The sequence below is a fragment of the Lonchura striata genome, chromosome 2, assembly GCF_050655825.1.
Source record: "Lonchura striata isolate lonStrDom1 chromosome 2, ASM5065582v1, whole genome shotgun sequence".
Classification (NCBI taxonomy): Eukaryota; Metazoa; Chordata; class Aves; order Passeriformes; family Estrildidae; genus Lonchura; species Lonchura striata.
The window spans coordinates 66,076,798-66,096,759 of record NC_140704.1 but is presented as its reverse complement, the minus strand read 5'-3'; the positions used below and the strand labels follow the sequence as shown (position 1 = coordinate 66,096,759).

Sequence of the window (19,962 nt, the reverse complement as noted above, 5' to 3'; positions counted from 1 at the left end):
AAAAATCTGTTTTATAGGATGTTGTACATAGTGCAATACTGTGGCTAAAGCAACTGTTATTTACATCAGGCAACAGATTTAAAGTATTATGGTGCAGGGAGGAGGATTCTCAGTAAATATTTCCATGGCACTTTTTAAATCAGAGCTTTCCAGCCTATGTATGCCACAGCAAGCTGCCTGAGACAGCACTGCAGGCTGCTGCTCAGCCCCTGGACTATTTCCTCTCCAGCTACAGTTATACAACCTTGCTGCAGAATAGGTATTATTTATCATGTAAGAGAAACATAGGAAGAGAATTTACATCTCTGGCTGTATCTAGCTGCCTTTAGCACTGATTAATGCTCATTCCCTGGAAAAAAAAAATGAATTGCACAGCCTAATGTTCTTTATTTTATTACCCCCTCTCATAACTCTCATGGCTCCATGCTACTGATGACTTACCATTTTTCTTGGAGACATAAACCAACATCCACAGACCACAGTATGGGAACTGTTGTTTAAAATAAATCAATAAGGAAGCAACATCTCTGCAAAGTCTAGAACCCAAGAAAAAAATATCTTCCCAATGATATCTAGTATACAAAGTACAATACTTGCCCTCCATCAAATATTTTAACTCTTCTTGGTACAGTTTTGATAAATGAGTTTTCTTTATCATGCTCAGTGCTTGATTCAGAGTTTTCCTTATTGCTGAATTCAGTTGGAGTCAATTTTTTCCTATGTAATGCTCTCTGAAAGAAAATGAGATATGCTTATCATTAAAATTAGTGTCTTTCATATGCTATTCATACATTCAAGTTATGGTGAATAAAAATATCATAAAAGACATAATTCTAATAAATGGTTTTTAAAACTGTTAGGCTACACAAAACAAAAAAATATCTTTTGCTAAACTTCTTCTCTACTATGCATTGCCTGTTTGTAGACTGCTAAATCTATATAGAGATTATGGCCCTGTAGGAAACCAGGAATCCTTTGAGTCTGAAGTAGAACATTCCTTTTCCTTGCTCTGGGAAGATGAAGGTGATGCTTTCTAGCTCACAAATACCCTTCAGAGAAATACGTGTACAATCAAACCAAAGTGCTTCCTGAACACCAGCACGTGGACCAAACTGTCTGCTGACCCAGGACACAGCAGCTCCTCATGGCCAGCAGGAGCTGCCTTCACATGGCACAGCAGAGAGAAGGGTGGGAAGGAGGGCTGAACCTAGGGAGGTTATTAACAGGTAACAATTCTGAGTGCTAATATTTTTCGAGAACTACAGCTCTTTTGCTCTGGAAACTGAGTATTCAAATTTGGTGAGGTTATTAACAGCGGTTCCAGAACCCTTCCAAAGCAAAACTCCACACTTAATTTCCTACTGCCAGACCAAATTACAAGAAAAAGCATAAAGTTGTCTAGCAGAACAAGATTATATTTCTTCACTTTCCCTGATTATTAGTCAAAGAACTTTTTTTTTGTTTGTTTTAAGGAGGATGAGTTCCCTCAACATTTGCCAATTAAAATCTTCTTCTTCAAACCCTAGGATATTTATAAAATGGGCAACAATGAAGGATTGATCCAATTAGCCAGCAATTATTACTGCTATATTTATAAACTGTTCTACCCACGTAGCTGGCACATTTACCTCATTTGCTCATATTGAGAAGTGAATAAAATGATGAGAGGAAAAAAAAAGTCTGGCCTTATGTTTTTTGCTCATTATAAAATTTAATGCTGTAAGCTTGTGAATTCTTGGCAAGAGGAATGACTTCACTGGCTGGCTTAAAATGACTGATCAGTTATGCTGGTTGTTACATACATTGAAGGATGACATCATTCTGGCACCTGGTTCTTGCCCATTGTCCTTCATACAGTCTCAGACACTGCCTTCACTTCTAATTCCCACAGGATAAGGAATTAACACAGATTAGAGGAAAAGCATCTTCCTATTCAATTGAAAGCTCTGGGAAGCTGCACATGCACAAGCACTACCCCAATCTGTACGCCCTCACACAGCCCTCTGGATTGATTCAGGCTGCATTTTCAAATGTCTGAGCACTTCTACCAAAGCACACATGACAACTCTGCCTGTGCGTAGGAAGAAAGAAATTTCACCCTGCATGTTTTAACAGCACTCATACAAGGTGAAAGAGATGATGCTCTGGATGAGAAATATCAGAAATGAACCTGCTCTGATAATCACAACTCAGCCGTTCTGCAGTTCCTATACACTACTTGGCACACAAACTGCTTTTGTTCCCACTGCAAACAAAGAGTAACAAGGTGAGATTTGTAGCTTATCAGGAAGAGAGCTTTGGAAAATACAGAATACACATAATAAACTAAACGCATAAATATTCTCAGTAGCTGACATAATGCAATCTTTAAGTGCCTGATCTTTCAATACTATATATCAATTATTTTTTTTCAGATTTAATTTTAAGTAGTGAAAAGACAAAGGAAAAAGAAAGATTACAGAAGTCTTAGACCCAGGTTGTTATCCAAATGATGATGAAACTGTTACAATAAGTTGTATATTTACAAAATACTCAGAATGCAAAAACTATCATGAAACCAAGTACCTCTGATGCTCCCATTAACCAATCTTTTTTTTTTTCAACACACATTTATGTACAGATATAAGACTTGTGTGTTAAAATTATTTACCTCCCCTGCTGTAATTTACTTTATTGATTACTTGCTGCTTTAGGAAATTGTTTCAGTGTCTTGGACATGTAAAATGCTGATATATTAGAGTAACAGAAACATTGAGTTTATGTCACAAAAATCTACAGAAATGCTCACTGACAATGAAAAAAACCAGTCTGTTTAGCTTATTCTAAAAAAATTCAAACTGATGATGAAAATTACTTGGCCCCTCTGTGCATTTCAAAGAGCAAGCAGTCTCTAAGAAGCACAGGTTTCTTGTGTGGAAATCCTTTAATTTACCTCACCTGAAATCCCCACAAGCCCCACATGAACTGGTGGAAAGGGCAGAAAAACAGCAATGCTATAAAATGTTTCTCTCTATGATTACTTCTGTCTTCTGTTTTTAACAGAGAAACTTGTCTCTCTACTCCCATAGAGAAAAGGGCCATGATTAAGTTCTACTTTACTCATTTTGCTCCAATTTAACTCCACTGTCCTCAATTACTGGTATAAAACTGAAAAAAAAATTGCTCTTAGGGCTGCCCAGAGACCAGAGTTCAACAGATACTTCTGGTACTTTACAACATCCTTTGGAAAAAAAAATATGCTCGCAACCTGAATCATCAAAGTTATAAATTTCAGATTAGAATATTCATTAAACATTTTTCCCACTGGCACACAGTCACTTGAGGAAAATGTTTCTAATATCTTTAACCTTTTACTAGTTTACATGTAAAAATCTTCTGCATTTAACTACTTTCCAGTGGTGAGTTGGACTGTTGTGCCATATCATCCAAGAAAGGAAAGCTTTCCACAGTTAGGAGAAACTTTCCATTCTTCAGCCTATCCTTGCTCAAAAATATCACCCTGGAATAGTGCACACACTGCCGATCCACTTTAGCAAGAAGAACCAAGATCAATGTTGAGGCTTGAGAAAGATATAACACCAGTGAATTCAAGTGAGAAAAACTGGTGAAAAGTATTAATAAATGGAGCAATAAAATAAAAGAGGAGGGAGATAAAATAAGGCTTTTCCATGCAGGTGAAACTTCCTGTTACATTTTAACATGCTGCACTCATTCCAGGAGCTTCTTTCACAATAACATTTTGTGGTTTGTTTTCTGAATCACTGGAACGTGGCAACTTCACCTATTGCCTCTGAGCAGTGAATTGTGAAGAGCAAACAAAGTCCCTGGGTTCCTTTTTGTTTGCATTTTGTTCACGTGTATCTTCCTTTCCCATGGTACCTATTGTGGAAAGAACTGCTTTATTTTGTGACAGTGATTAGTAGCAGTTATGCAGCAGCACGAGGTATCTGTAAACATGGTTTAGTTCTGGGGGCAAACCCAGGACAGTTCAGCAAGTTGCTTTATCTCTATGAGAAGATCAGCAGTTATAGCTTCACAAGCAGAATATGCCAAATGAGTCTAGAAAAGGCTGCGGCCGTGAGAAGAGGAGGTGAGACATAACAGTACTGCATTTTTATTATTATTCGTAAATTGGATTATGGTAGCACTTAAAGTTCTCTGTCAGATCAGGGTTAAAATGTGCAAACCACTTGAGCAAACAAAAATCCCAACACCTGCAATCCAAACCATGGTTCCTCAAGGAACTCAGGACCCCGCCAAGCTTCTAAGTAAGAAATCAATCCTTTTTTTTTTTTTTTTTAAGAATTAATTGCTATTTTCTTTTTTGGCTTTGTTTATGCTCGGTTTTTTGGTTTTCTGTTTGTTGTTTTTTTAAAATGGAATATTAATTTCCAAAATGATCTCCAATGTTTTCCATCCTCAGAACCCCCCCCAAAAAAAAAAAAAAAAAACCAAACAAACAAACAAAAAAAAAAAAAAAAAAAAAAACCCCAGTGGAATCACTGGACCTGAGCTGAGGAATTTCAGTTGCTTTTTTTAAATGTGGCTTCTGTGAGGAAGATTCCGAGTTGGCATCAGCTGTTCCATTACCAGGTCTAACTGGAGACTGGTAACACAGAGGTACATTGTAATAGCAGCAGCAGCAACATCATTCTGGAAAACAGCTGAAATCCTGCTACCTTAATCATTAGAAGGGAAAACAGACAAACTCTGGAAGTATTAGATAGAAAAACCTATCAGGTCTTTGAAATTTTTATCTTCTGCCATGGTACACCTTGTTCATATGATCTGAGGTGCCAATTAAACTTTAATTGGTGCTATTTGCTGCAGTTTTTTCCTTAGTAACGGCTCTGAGCAAAGCAGAGCTTAAAAACTCTTCACTTCCATCATGTTCAGGTGCTTCATTCAGAATGTCAGCAAGAAAGACTGAAGAAAGATTAGTAACTGTGTTTCTTTTGTGGCAGAAGCACTGTAAATGTACCTGACAGCTGCCTATTACAGCATTTAATCACTCCTGGAGTATTTTAAAATGGTGCTGTCAAAATATTTTATTATCTATTATTTGTATTCTAAACAGAATTTGTTTGTATAGAAAATCTGTTTTTCAAGAGTCATACAATTGCTTTGCTATTACAGAATTTCTTCTGATAGACTGTTCTTCAAAAATAAAACAAACATGACTCAATGACACAAGGATGTCAGACTTGCCTTAGAAGGACTCGCTCAACTATATACAATGAAAAAAAGTTAAACATTTGTTTACTTTTTTTTTTTTAATTTAGCACTATTTAAGTGCAACATCTCAGAAGTGCATGAGGAAGCAGACTGAAGAAAAAAAGGCAGTAAGAATTTAAACCAAGGCAGCATACCAACATGGAACCAACAATTCAATTCAACTACAACACTGAAATAAAATCAGCAGCCTGTATGCATTTTCTACGGGGAACATAGTGGATAAAGTTTTGAACTCCAATATAAATTCTAGCAAGTCTCCCACTGATTTCAGAAGGACCACATTTAACTCCACTGCCCTTTTGGCCTTAAAGGTTTCAGCATATCTTCCTGTAATTCTGAAACTATTTCACCGATCACACAGTTTCTCTTCCTATTGCTTTTCTCCCCACTGACAATATTGTACCTTAGCAAAACATTTAGCAGACACAGAAACATTCCAGGGTGACCTCTGACAGCAGCAGTTTCTGTCCCTCAAGACCCACACAAACAGGGGTCTTTTCCCCAGGCTGTAGAATGTCTCCTGTAGAGTGACTGCTGGCCTATGGACCCTGAATCCCAATGTCTGGGATGTTCTGCTGATGGTAGAAGGACAAATTGCAGTTATTTCTACCCCTCTGCCAAACCATTTCCATGCCCTGAAGGATCATGGAGAAAGGAAGGTCTGTGGCTTCTCTGATGCCCTGCTTTTGCCAGCTCCAATGTGTATGGCACCAAAGACACTGCATCTGCAGTGCAGAGCAAGGAAAAGCATGAAATCACGCTGTAGGCTTCGGAGAGCTTCGCAACTTCAGCAGATGGGACAATAAAATCCACTACTGGGTTCCTTACAGAAACACAGACACCTGCTGCCATAATGCAGGGCTAAGAGCCACCTTCACCTGCGCACAGCAGTGGTTAAATCACTAAGGAGCACCAAATCTAGTCTAAACCAAACAGCTTTGGTCCTGTCTGTAACAAAACTATCCAGCAAGTAAAATCTTGATCACATCTGTGCAGCCCCAAAACAGCTAAGGATATAAAAAGAGATTATTTTGCTCTGCCACTTTGGACTCTGGAATGATGTGGGGTTTTTTTATGTGAGTCACAACCTTTGCCTGGATTACATTCCTCAGCACAAGATTTAATGTCATCTTTGGAGCTATATCAATCCAAGAAGTTATCAGTGGTTTTACAGCAGTGGCAATTTTGTTTAATCCTTGCTATTTTTGTCACTATTTCACACCACTGATTAACCAAGGTGGGAGAAAGGGAAATGTTATATCGTTCCTCTCACAATTAGATGATCATTGACGGTGAAAACTGGTGTATCCATGGACACCTGCTCCAGCTGAGTACTGTTTGGGAGCAGAAAATAGCCTTATTGCTCTTTCCTTAGGTGACTTTTAAGGCAAAATATGTAATTATTACCTTAAATTAATTTAAATTAGAAATGCCTAAAAATATTTATATCAGACTTATTTTGTTCTACCCTTTGCCTGACAAAAGAAATAGCCAAACACATTCCTGCCACAATGAGCACTCAGTACACAGATTTAAGCTCAGGACCTAATTCCCATTAAAAAAAGATAAATCCTTATGAACAGATTTCCTAATTGAATTACTTTTTAGCAGTTTGATCCAGCATAATTAGAATAAATAAGCACATATATGGTATGTATCAGGCATATTACATGCTCTAAAATATGAAGCACCATTTCCAAAGCAAATCCTCTGTAAATTATCAGTATACATCAAACACAGCTTAAGTACCTTGGTCAAGCTGTTCTTCCACTTGCTTGAATAGACCAATACATCAGATCGAGGATGCGTAGTTCTTGCTAGAGTGTACAGTGGTTTTTCAACTTTTTGTTTGGAATTGAGGAGGGAGAGAGCTACCTTTGTTGACAAACCAAGTGGATTTGGGTTGTTGGGACTAATGGTCCATGTAGAATAGGCAGAGAATTTTTGATCACTTTGCAGCAGGTGCAATGGTTTTGTCTTCATGAGGTAACACCAGGTAAAATTTGTTGTGGTCTTGAGGCTTGGAAATGACAACCTCTGCATTTCTCCTGCATTCATCACAGCCAGTGTTGCTACAGGCTTTACTTGGCCCGGGCTGCTGATGTGGGTGATCTCATCACTGTTAGTTGGGGACCTTTCTTGACTGCTACTTACAGCCTTGAGAAGAGAACTCTGGCTATTCACTGGAGACAATTCAGAAGTTTTCCTAACTACAAACACCGGTGATGTGGAAGACTTAAGGTCTTCGGATTCTGGTGACTTTTTTAAGGTTTCTGAAATCCCAGTGTCAGATGATTGATGGTCAGGCAGGTCTGAAGTACTGGCCTTGGTGCTTTTTTCATGCTGTGTAACATCAGGATCCAAGAGGTGATTTTCAAGAGGCTCGGTGGTGCAAACCTGTCTTACTAAAACTGGTTTCTTTTGCTTACTAGTAGGATCATTAGATCTAATGTTCAGTGAATGCAATGGTCTAGCATCTGTCATACAAGCAGCTCCACTCTCATCTTTAACACGTTTTTGCTGTTTTTCCATGGCAATATCTAAACTGTTTGCTGGGGAAAGCATTCGTTTACTTGAAGCTGCAACTTCTGGTTGAGGAAAGAGTCCACTAACTGGCACTTTCTGAATGATATTTGAAGAGCTTGACAAAGGTGAATTTCTGGTTCCACTTTCCAGTGGAGAATTTTCAAATTCAAATGAATTTGGCAAAGTCCTCTGATGATCTTTGTGAGATTTTGGCAGCTGAGTTTTGCCTTCCAGCATTGGCACCATCACAACATTTGTTTTGCAGATGGACTGATTTCCCTGATCCTGGGTCACTAAAATGTGTGGCAGGGGTGTAACAGTTGCAAAGCCATAGGATGGCATACTGCTCTGAATACGGACGGGAACCACAAAAGGAGGAATCTGATGTATCTGACTGCTGCAGTTATTAGGAACAATTTGCTTTAGAGGAGGCACAGAGTATGGATTAGACATGTCAGAGAGTTTTGTCTGCACGTCAAAGGAAGATACATTCTGGTCCACCCCACCTTGACTCAGACCAGTCTGAGTTGATAAAGTATTTTTTAGCAATTTAGAAGAGTATGGCTGACCTATATGTAATGTTTTAACTTGAAGTTGATACTTTGGAGCAAAACAGTCCTTTTTATCATCAGAATGACAAGAAAGTGAGTTCGTGCTTGCTTGCTCCCCTTGGGCTGATGTTTTAGTAGATGGCTGAGAAGGCTGATGAGTCAAGGATGGCTGGCCTTGATTATTCAACATGTGATCTAGAGGCTGCTGAGGTGAAGACAGGCTAACAGGATTACAATTTTGAATTGTTGAATGAGGTCTGGAGTTAGTCTGTGAATGCTGAGTACTTGAAGGAAACTCCACCGAGGGTTTGCCAGAGGTCTGCAGCTTGTGCAGTGGCACTGGGGGCACATCTGTGGCATGAGCTGCCTGCAAAGAAGAAGTCGATTTCACTTGAGGCTGTTGATTTTCAGGAGCAATATTTAAAGATATTTGTCTTACAAATGGCCCCCTCCTCCTTTCTAGCAGAGGCACGTGTCCAGCAGCTCCATTTGCAGATGACATTTTCGGAGTGGCTACCTCTAAAAGCGAGACAGGTTTTGATGGAGACATACTTCCGCAGTCGAAAGACTTACTCCTGTAGTCCACAACCTCCATTGACAGCTGCGTGCAGCTGATTTGCTCTGAGGCAGCACGTCTCATTTCCCGGTAATGAGGTCCGGGCACTGCCAGTGCGTGTGAGCCAGCAGGAATCATGAGGAATTCTGAAGATTTACTAACAGGCTCTGCTTTGGAAGGGTTCTCAGCCTTTAAAGTTTCATCTTTATCAAGTGAAGTTGAGAAACTGGAGGCATGAGACAAGCTACTCTCCCGACTTAGGCTTCTGGAAAGTGTGGAGTCAATGCTGGATTCAGCAGATGAATGTTCCATTTCAGCCAACCGAATTCTCTTCTTCTTTGGTGGAAGCTTTTCTGTTGGCAATTTTGACAGCGTTTCACTGCGTTGTGGCCAGTTAAACCTTTCTGTCTTTTCTGGGTCACTGCACTGGCTTTCTTGCTCTCTGTCTGGCTCTTCTGTGACCAGTATTTCAGGAACCTGGATGTTATGCTGGCGAACAAGTCTTGATGGCTGATGTGGTGCACTTCTCTCATTAGAAACTAATTGGCTGCCCTGAACTTCCCCTCTGGGTGGTTCTGATGACAAGGGTTGGTGACGCTGGGAGGTGCTCAGATGAGAATGTCTGTCTTCTTGGATTACAACTGTATTCAAAGAGCGGTGCTTTGCACCCTTGTTGGGCTCTTGAGAAGAAATTGGTGATACTTTTTCAAATGACTCTGATTTCTCGAATGAGCTATTTCTGCTCAGTGAATTTGTGTGCTGTATTACTGAAATGCCAGTCCCTTGTCTTTTCAACTCCACCTTTTCTTGCACAGCTGAACCTGCCTGCTTTTCAATGAGTGGAGCCATCTTTGGCTCAGTAGTCTGATCTGTGCCGCGAGCCACAAGCTGAATTTGGGAATTCTGAAGTAGAAGTTTGCTTGGTTGTTGTGATCCTACCACAGTTGTGGCATTGTGTTTTGACAGACTGGAAGAATTTACTGGCTTGCTTTGGCCTTCTGTGTTCTTCGATAGTACACTCGTATCAGTTTGCTGTGGGTCGTCATCATCACCAACACTTTTCATTTTCCTTCTTTTTCTTATCTGGGGTGTCTGCTCCCAGACACCAGTTGAAGTTGTGACTCTGTAGTGTAGAATTTGAGGCTGTGTACTGTTTGGAGCAGTTTTGTGCTCAGGCTCTCGGATTGCTGCTTTAGTTTTAGGTCCATGCAACTCTGAACAATAAAATTTCTTATGGTTTTCAAAATTTTCCAGTTTTCTATATCTATTCCTGCAGGTTTCACATTCAAACATTGTTCCTCGCACCTGAGGGGACTTCTTTGCTTTTTCTGAATTTGATCCCTGTGCCAGCGACTTGCTCCTTTGCAATAAGGATTCATTTGATAAATTACACCCCAGATAATTTTCTTCTACAGATCGCACTGGTCCAAGACCTTGGCTTTCACCAGTAGAAGAATCTTCTATCGCTGCCTGTCTAACCAGGGTCCGAGCATGTCCACCTTGGTTCAGTGGAGTAGCAGGTCCCGACACAAAAACATCATCGTATAAAGAGCCAATTTTATCATCAAATGACTGGCTTCCTCGAAGAGGATGAGAGGGAGGTATGACATTAGGAGGTACTGCTGAGTAACTGGTGGTAGGCATGGAATTACTTCGTGTTATAGGTAAGCAGTCAAGGGATGGTACAGAAAGAAGAAAAACTTGCTTGGATTTCTCAGTGGGTGTGAAAGGAGACTTTGGTATATCAGAGCTTGAGCTAGTTCTTCTTCCCATGGGCTTTAAATCAAACTGGAAAGAATCCTTAAATATGTAAGATTTTGGTGAATCTATGCTTCCTCTTCTTGAAAGAGATGTTCTTCTTGGTTTCACACTATCTAACTGTTTATCATCCACAACAGCTTCATTATCAGAAATTAACTTTGAGATACGCTCCTCAAGAGTTTTTGATGCCAAGGGAGGTCGCATTTGGCCAGAGAGAATCAGATTTTTTTCGGCACAAACAGTTTGTACCACTGATGTTACCATGCCACTTGCTCGTGGCATACAGGGCAGATTTTTACTTGGATCTTTCTCAGAGGTCAACAATCCCCTTACAAAAGGAGCTGGAGGGCTCATTGTTTGATCGGCACTTTCAGAACGAGAAAAATAACCAGAATCAGTACTACCTAAACTTCTAGGGCTCAAAAGACATTTTCCTTGCTGATCTTGAGAACCATCAGTTGCCTGTTGTCTCTGGAGTTGAGCATGCACTGGTCCTCCAGTAGATCCTGGCTGTTCCTCTAACAGGCCTGCTTCTACTTTCTGATGCTGCTTTATGTCATTCTCCTTGAATGAGGCTGTCTGTGTTAAATTTGATTGAAGAGCTGTGACTTTAGAATCTCCTTTTCTTTGTGCTGCAGCAAGCTCAGGCGCTGGCTCTGTCACTTTTGGGCTATCGGCCCTCAATGGAGAAACATTTACAGAATGAACTACTACTTTTGGTAAAGATGCCCTTACTTGAGGTTCTGCATCATGCAATGAAGAGTCACCTGATATACAGTCTGGGTTACTTAATGGAATGGGGCTTCCTTTCTGCCCTGTTTCTGCACTCGAAATGACTTTCACTAACTGTGCAGGTTCCAGTTCTTGATCATCCTGTCTTTCATCTGCAGTGCCTTCATCTTCACTTTCACCACTTTCTTCCACATCTGAATGAATGCTAAGTGCTTTGTCCGAGTCATGAGATAAGAAGAGACCACCTGAATCTGGTTGCAGGACTAGTCCAAGTTTGATAGCATGTGCATGAGATTTTTTGTGCTTGTAGAGATTGCTTTTGGTTTTAAATGAAAACCCACACGTCACACAGGGATATGGTCGCTCTCCAGTATGGGATCGGATGTGCTTTTGGAGAACACTGGGCTTGGCACAGGCCCGATTGCAATACTCACAGACGTATTTCCCTAGCTTTTTAGGCTTCTGGTCTTTCAAGAGGTTACATATTTGTTCTACACCATGGTTTACAACTGATGCTATCTGGGCTGAATTATACACAGGACCTATAGACAAGTGTGTTGAACTTGATGTGTTAATTGACAATGGTGAAGACGAACTAGCTACTAAGGGGTTTTGAGAAAAAACCTGAGTTACAGTGGAAGATGAGGTGTGAACGACAGACGAAGTTACTGCTATGCTGTAGATCTGCTGGAGCTTGGGGTTTTCTTGATTATGCTGTTGCACCAACGACCTAGTTAAACTTGGACACATAACAACCTGGTGATTTTGCTGACTGGTTTTAGTAATAAGGTCTTGTGAATGTGAATGAGAAACCGATTGGCCTTGTGCTTGTTCAGTCTTGGCTGCTGTTGCTACATGCACATTGTTCAACGTACATGGGTAATAGGGAGGTCCAGCTGCAAACTCCTGCTGTGACAAAGAAGACTGATTTTTGACACTTATTGTATTGGACGTGAGACTAGAAGAGGTGCTTACAGTTTTATTTGGTCTCAGTTTCTCTATCTGCATCCTATAAGGGGGGCACTCTTGTGCTAAGGTGTTCAGTTCAGGCTCCATAGCTTTTAGTAAGACATCGAATGCAGTACGCGTACATGGAGATGACGTACTGCAATCAACAAAATTAATACATTCATTACTGTCAGTCTTTGTATTACTTGATGAGGAGTTTGAGGGAGGCTTCCTCTCTGCTGAGTTCAGTTGGTTTGCATCAGTATCCCCCGCTGCCTGTTTACACAAATCTAAGGACTGATGCGTCAGTGAAAGCTTTGTCTGCATTGATGTCTCAGATTTGGTTGTTTCAACACTTATCTCACCACTAAGTGCTCCCCCATTTTGTTTGGTACATTGATTTCCATTTTGCACGGGCAGGTGATCCTGTCCTGTGGCATGTTCGGAGACATCCGGAAGAGCTTTTAGTGGTGAAGGGTCTACATTTTGCTTAACCTTGGCTTCAGCAGGGCTTCTCAAAGGTGATTTTGGTATTTTTTTAAGATGGTTTTCAGAGACAATCTTTTTTCTTTTTACACCCTTAACTGTATCTTGGATTCCTCTAGTACCAGCATCGGTGATTTCTGTTAAAACACAAAGAAAATAAAAAAGAATATTAAAATTGGACAATGCAGTATATTTTTTATTTATACTGTTTTACCATCTCTAAGTTGCAACAGTAAGCCCTGGGGCAACAGGACTGTATGTCTCTCCAGCCACCAATACTTTAAGATAACAGTATACGTATCTTAGAGAAGATCTACTTTGTTTTCATCTAAAATGAGCAATGCTTTCTAACTGATGCTTGAAGCTTGAAGTAATTCACTATAGGAAAAGCTTCAAAGGAAATGTAAGAAAAGGAAGGCTACTGAAGGAATATTTTAGCAACTTCTTTTCAGACAAATAAAAGAAGTCTCTCTCTTGCAGTAGTTTAAGAATTCAAATTATTATAGGAAGAAAATGAAGATCCAAGACACATATGTCATGTTTGTCACTTTTTCCATCTATATGCTCCCATAGTCAAGGAATGAACACAACTTCCTCGTGGTTATATTTGTAAGTAGATTTATCATGGAAATGGCACAACCACCCACACCATCTGTCAAATACTGTATTTCAGAGCTCCAATTACTGAATTTCAATAGCATTTCAGATGAGCAACTACTGTGGATGAATAAAATCAGTCACACTTAAATGACTTCCTATTTGTGCATCATGAAACAAAATAAACTAAATTTGAATTATTTCATTACTAGCTACACTTGTTGCTGATTTTATGCAGATATGCATGCAGAGTTTCAGGGGGGTTGGGAATAGCAAATGAATTGGAGCATTATTCAGCAGAATAATTTTATAGGAAGCACTTGGATTTGTAGACAGTCCAATTCCCTCTATAACAAAAACCACTAATAGACCGAATTTCAGAGTTGATACACAGAAGCCTTTTTTAGTGGATACCAACGTTACATATCTTTGTCTACCTCAAATGTATGATAATCTATCAGCTAGTTTGGGGTTTTTTTATGTCTATCCTAGCATAGTCAGAGCCACTGCCTCCACTAGCATCACTGGTAGAGAAGAGGAAGCTAAATATTAAATGGATGTAAATTAGAAGACTTTACCAACTCCTTCATCATGCTGATAGCAAACCCCCTACCTGTCTGACTGCCAATATTAAAACCAAAGGAGGAATCTGACATGACTGGAGGGTGGATGGCTCTGGGAAGGTTCAGACACATACATTTTGGGAAGCAGCACTGAGTAACCCCAAGCAGTTTTTCCTGCATGAGTAACTCAGGAACAGAGGTTTAAGTGCACTTCTAGGTAAAAAACAGCCTTACAACATAAAGGGACGAAATTCTCACAGTCAACAAGGAGCCACGTGGAAGAATCTCAGACTTCCCAGTACTAATCAACCCTACAACCCTTTGGACTGGCACATACTGTCCTCTTGCAGAAATACCAGCTGGATTCCACACTTTGGTGGGAGGAAAGCCAATGCATTGTGTTCATCTAACAAGAGATATTGTAGCTGATGAATCCAGAATTAAATTCCTGCTCCATGTAGAGGAAATCCAGGCCACACCTAAAGCCTGCCTAGCACAACAGAATGCAAAGTAACCAGTAGTGAAAAAAAGCAACGATGTTATGCTTTCTCCATAACAGAGCACAACCCAACTGGGATGTGTGGTAATGGTAGATACTTGGAATTTCAAAACCTAAAATCTGCCTCAATTCCAACTTAATTATACACATATATTCAGTTAGGGTAAATGGATATTCACACTAACCTGCAAACTGAAAGATTAAAGATGACATATCACACAATGTGCTGGTTTTGGCTGGGGTAGAGTTAACGTTCTTTACAGTGGCTAGAATGGGAATTATGGAGCCTTGGCTGCTGACTGGGGTGAAACCACAGCATGCATAATTCACTGCAAGTGTGGAATCTCTGCAGAACCTCACCCACAGCTCTCCCAGACCTATTAGAGAAAGCTTACCTATGAAGAATAAGAATCTGTTTTGCCACATTCAGCAGTCCCATGAAAGCAATGCTTGAATCCCTTGCCAGAACTACTGGCTCCAAATCCTAGTTCTGGTAACTTTGTGTTCCTCTTGGGCATCCAGAAAGAAATTTCTGTGGTAAGTGTTCACTTAACCTTTAAATGAACTTCAGATTTATAGCTGTATCACCAAAACCTATTCCTATTAGGCTGGATTTAACCTATTCAAAGCCAAGCAGTCTTCCATCACAACTTTTTGCACTTTCTATTGCTTCACAATTAAATAGTGGCTTAAACTAAGAACTTATCATTCATATTATTAAGGGTGAATTCTTTACTGCAACTTTTTTTCTTCAATAACAACAAAACTCAGTTTTATATTAATCAAAGAAAAAATAACAAGGTAATTACAGAAAAGTGTGCTTTTAGCCATGGTTTGGTGATCTCTCTGAAACATGGCCACATTAAGTGATTTGGTTGCTTTTGTGGTGTCACGATCATGCCTCCAAAGCAATCATATTGCCAGCGTTTGTACCAGAGCACTACAGGAAGGGTTGGGCAATTACATAGCTAGAAAAGTAAGAGTGCCATGAATTGTAAACATCCAAGCAAACGTACACAAAAAAGACTAAGTTGTTTCATACTGCAGCAATCAAACAATCAAATTATGTGGTGCTTCCTGATATATTGGAATATTCAAAGCTACTGTTTCTGGGTTTCAACCACACAGTGCTAAAGAACAAGGATACTCCACCTACATAATGTACTGGTGACCTGGAAACCAACACAGCTGAAAGATACAATATGGCTTACAATAGCCTTAAAGGAAGTAAAAATGTATCTGTAATATATCAAAAAACAATTAAAAAGATTCATTTACTTTGAGTAACAAGGTCCGAATTTTCCATAATCTCTTTACTGCTTTATATTTAAAAATGCTGTTCAACACATGCCAAAGTATAAAAATTGTTTGGGAAGTTGAAAGGAAAATCTAAAAAATAAACAAAGGCAAGTTATGCATTGCATTACATATAGAAAAAGGGTGTTTTTTCAGTCTTCACTATAACTGTGCTATTTCTATACCCATTAAATTCCAGTCTACAGAAATAATGAGAACTAATTTCTTGTTTGAATTTCTGCCTCTACAGGTTTTGTGATCCCAGAGATGGAGTCACAGAATTGTTTCAGCGTACCCATCTATAAAATGGGTACTTACTTGACAATGACCTTACATGGCTTAAAAATTGTTTAAGTCCTGTGTTCTACCATACTCCTGGATAATTTAGAAATCTTTATTATTATTCTTAATGGAAATATTAACCTTATGTTTGCTAGAAACCAAATTTCTGGCGTATCTGGAGAAAAAAAAGGAACTACCAACAACTTTGCTTCACTTACTTTTAGCTTGTCATTCTTTTTGTGTAATTCTTTGCTTCATATTCCCAGTTTATGTTGAAGGTATTCCACTGCATGTTTCTTAATCTACAGCTACATGATTGCACAAAGGTCAACTGCATCAGTATTTCCAGAGGCATCAACAAAACTGGCAGAAAACATCAGTCCCCAAATGCTAAAGACTCCTCTGCCTTGCAACTTTCAGGAGTGCGATGACTTGCCAGGGCTCTCTGTATACCCACACCTACAAACTGACACTGAACAAAAAGAATGTAAAAATATCCTCATATGGAAAAGAAGTATGAAGTGAATCTGCTTTTCTTTCTCTCCCTGCCACGCCATGTGCTCTACTCAGCTTCTCTGCAGTCACCCAGCCATTCTCATAATTCAGTGGTAATTCCCCCTTTCCTCTGGTGGTGAAGTGGTATTTTTTGAGAACTGCTGTCACCTGAATCTGATGTCAAAAAAGAATCTTTCTCATAAGTTGTATTACATCATATAGGATTGAGTTACCCAGGCCAGGAGAAGAGGGGACAATGCCACTGTGCTCAATACCTCGCTTTTCACATTCCAGGGACACCAGAGCATCTCTTTTGTGCCTGGTTGGCTTTGTTCTGCCTGCTCTCAAGATTCTCCACTTAATTCCTTTGCTTCAAAACATGACAAGAAAAAACTGATGTTTCTAAACATGATTTTGTTCACCTGCAATTTCTCTGATGCACTTCGCTCTATGCACAGGAAATAGAACATAAGAACACAGGTGTGATGGTGTAGATAGCAATCTGCAGAGTAACTCACACAGAAAATAAGGGAAGTTATAAGTGATCTGATTTATTCTTCCAAAGCATTTACTGGTGAACCAGACAGTGTCTTGACAAAATGATCTCAATGGTTTTGTTTAAGTAACTTCCAGAACTGCCTGTCTCAAAGCCTACATGTTATTATAACACCCACACTCTTTCTCTCCCTTCTAATAGAGCTACAGGCTTGAACTTAAAGAAAAGAGTAAGTGGGAACCAAGGAAAGGCACCACTCCCTTCTTCCTCAGTGCCATCCTGTGAACATGGAGCAAGCAACCACTATCTATCCCTGAAGTCCAATGAGCACCATAATTTTCATCACGTGCACTCATTTCACATTGCAGAATTAAAAAAAATCACTGTTGGCTCCCATACAAAGACCAAACTTTAAAATCCACGTGCCTGATCTTTAGCTCCTTATCTGTACTTTGGCTGTCAGGGCACTGCAAGTAAGACCAAGTCTCTTCTGAAAGTCTTCAACTACAAATTGATGTCTTAAATGAATGGCTAAGAGGTTACTCTGACACCCAGCAATGCTAGTGATCCAAAGATGGAAGGCTTCCTAAAAGAGAGAGACTATTACTAAGGATCTTATTCTGATTTAAGCTTTACATACTCTGTAATTTTGATTTCACCAAAACTATCAAAAGCACTCATTAATCACTTCACTGGGTCTGTTTCCATGAGTAAGTACAAAACATGATTATGAAATAAAGAAATAAGTCTTGTTGGCAAATATAAGGCCACCAGAACTCACATTAAATGCAGCAAGGAATAACTAAATGTTAATTTTTAAATAAATTACCTTTTTAGCTTCATACTGCTTCCTACATGCTAAGTACAGCCATAAATATTTTCACTAAAATTACTTTTTTCCCCAAACAACAAAACCTTGAGTACATAACTGATCCATAAAACTATGAAAATGTTCACAGCCAACAAGTCAACATGAAGATTTGAACATGATTAACACAAGTGTCATGCTTAATTTTAAGCACAAATAGAATAGGATTTTAAAGTAAATCACCAACAATTTTAACAGTCTTATTTCAGTGCCTAATTTCAGACTTCATGAAGTGGCCAGAGGTAGTCACTCCCTGTCTCAGAGGTCAGGAGGCAAGTGACAGAACTTGGGGCACTCCAAGAGATAGTGGTATTTGAAAACCCTGGTCAGCAGGATTAATGCATGTTTATGTACTTTTATTACTGAGAACACCAGTCCAAACATATCTAGAGCAGACCCTAAAAAACACTGGATTTGTATGTAAAGCACATTTTCACATGGATTAGTTGAAAAGAAAAGTAGGGAGGATCTTTGACATTCAAAGGCTAAAGCAGTATGATAGGGACTGGATCAAGTGTTCATCTGTGCCAACATTTGTCCTTTTGTTCATACCAGCAAACAGCAGATGATTCCATAGGGCATGCATAAAGTGAGTATGGCTTCAGGATTTCACACTGTCTGTAAGCACATGATTGTTTTTCTTGGTGTTTTTAACAGACAATGCTGATATGTGACCCATCAAAGGTATTGTAACTGGCTGTCAGGCACAGGTTCCCCAGTCCTCTTTCAAGGGTCATTTCACACCAGATTTTTGCACTGGAATGACTATTTTATCAGCATAATTTTGCATTATTAACCAAAATACCAAATATCCTACTAACACAAGCTCCAGGAAAGGTGCACCTGTGTTAGCACGTAGTACCTGCACCCATTTGAGTAGTGCTACTAACTTCAATGACAGCACACATTTTTGTAAAGTCCAATTAAATTTTAATGTCCCCTACCATCAGTGTTTCTCAAGTTCATATATTAAAAGTAATTGTAGAGAAAAATAAATATTGATCTATACACGTGAAGAAATCACATCCAGTACCTCTGCAACTGAGTGAATTTTCCAAACTGAAAATTGGTATTTCATGCTATCACAAAATAATTCAGGTGAGAAAGGACCTTAGAAAATCTCTAATCAAACCTCCTGCTCAAATCAGGGCCAGCAATGGGATCAGACCTGAGTCCATAGGGCTGTAAAGTATTGGAAACCTGCAAGAAGAGAGTCTATACAGCTTCTGTGAGCAACATCTTCCACTGCTTAACTGTCCTCGTGGGGAACAAGCCACTCTGCATCACTCTTGTTTCAGCTTGTTCCTATTGCCTCTCATCCCCTCACCATTCTCCATCATGAAGAGTTTGACTACATGATAACCACCTCCAAAATCATCTTTTCTCAAGCCTGAATGAGCCCTGGTCCCTCAGCTTCTCCTCAGAGTGCAAATGCTCCAGCCCTGATGGCTGTGGTGACTCAACACTGAACTCACTTCAGGTTTCTGATGCTCCTCCTGCACTGGGGAGAGTTGGGTGCTGCTGGTATAAGCAGAGTATCTAAAAGTGGTCTAAGGATCGCTGGGTAGAGGCAGATAATTCCTTCCCCTGATCTGGTCATGCTTTCATCTGCGCAGCCCAGGATGCTGTAGTCTCCCCTGCAGCCAGGTGTGTGGCTGGTGAGTGCCCAGCTTGCTGCCCACCACACCCCCAGGGTCCTTCCACACAGCTGCTCTCTGGCCTGTCAGTCCCCAGCCTGGAGCTCCTCCTGCCTGCTGCAGGGCTTTGCATTTGTACCTGTTGAACTACTCCTCTGGTTGTCCACCTATCCAGACCTTACCAACCTGGATACAGCAATACTGTGGGAAACAGTGTCCCCTTGTCCCCAGCTCTGTAATAGAAACCATTTTATCATAGTTATCAGAGCTTGCATCAATTCCCATTATGAGATTAATACAAGTTATGAGATTGGAATAGATAAAGCTGAATGTTTGCGAAGTACTTTTGCTCATGTTCATACCCAAGACACTGCTTGCATGCTTCCACAGGTCTTCAGCTTGTAAGTCATCACAATCAGAATACACACCAATGA

At 39.8% G+C, this 19,962-nt stretch overlaps 1 protein-coding gene across 17 annotated transcripts in view; it reads right to left on the bottom strand.

Moving 5' to 3' along the window:
• HIVEP1 (HIVEP zinc finger 1) overlaps positions 1–19,962 on the bottom strand; it is a 129,213-nt gene that overhangs the window by 26,121 nt on the left and 83,130 nt on the right. For all 17 annotated transcript variants that reach the window (XR_014952708.1, XR_014952707.1, XM_077785791.2 and 14 more), the window contains 2 exons: positions 6,985–12,932; positions 598–731 (listed from right to left, as the gene is read on the bottom strand). Coding sequence is in view for 15 of the 17 variants with exons in the window: in XM_077785791.2 (XP_077641917.1) it covers positions 598–731; positions 6,985–12,932 (6,082 nt within the window). In the remaining 2 variants the exon portion in view is untranslated. The remainder of the gene's footprint in view (positions 1–597; positions 732–6,984; positions 12,933–19,962) is intronic.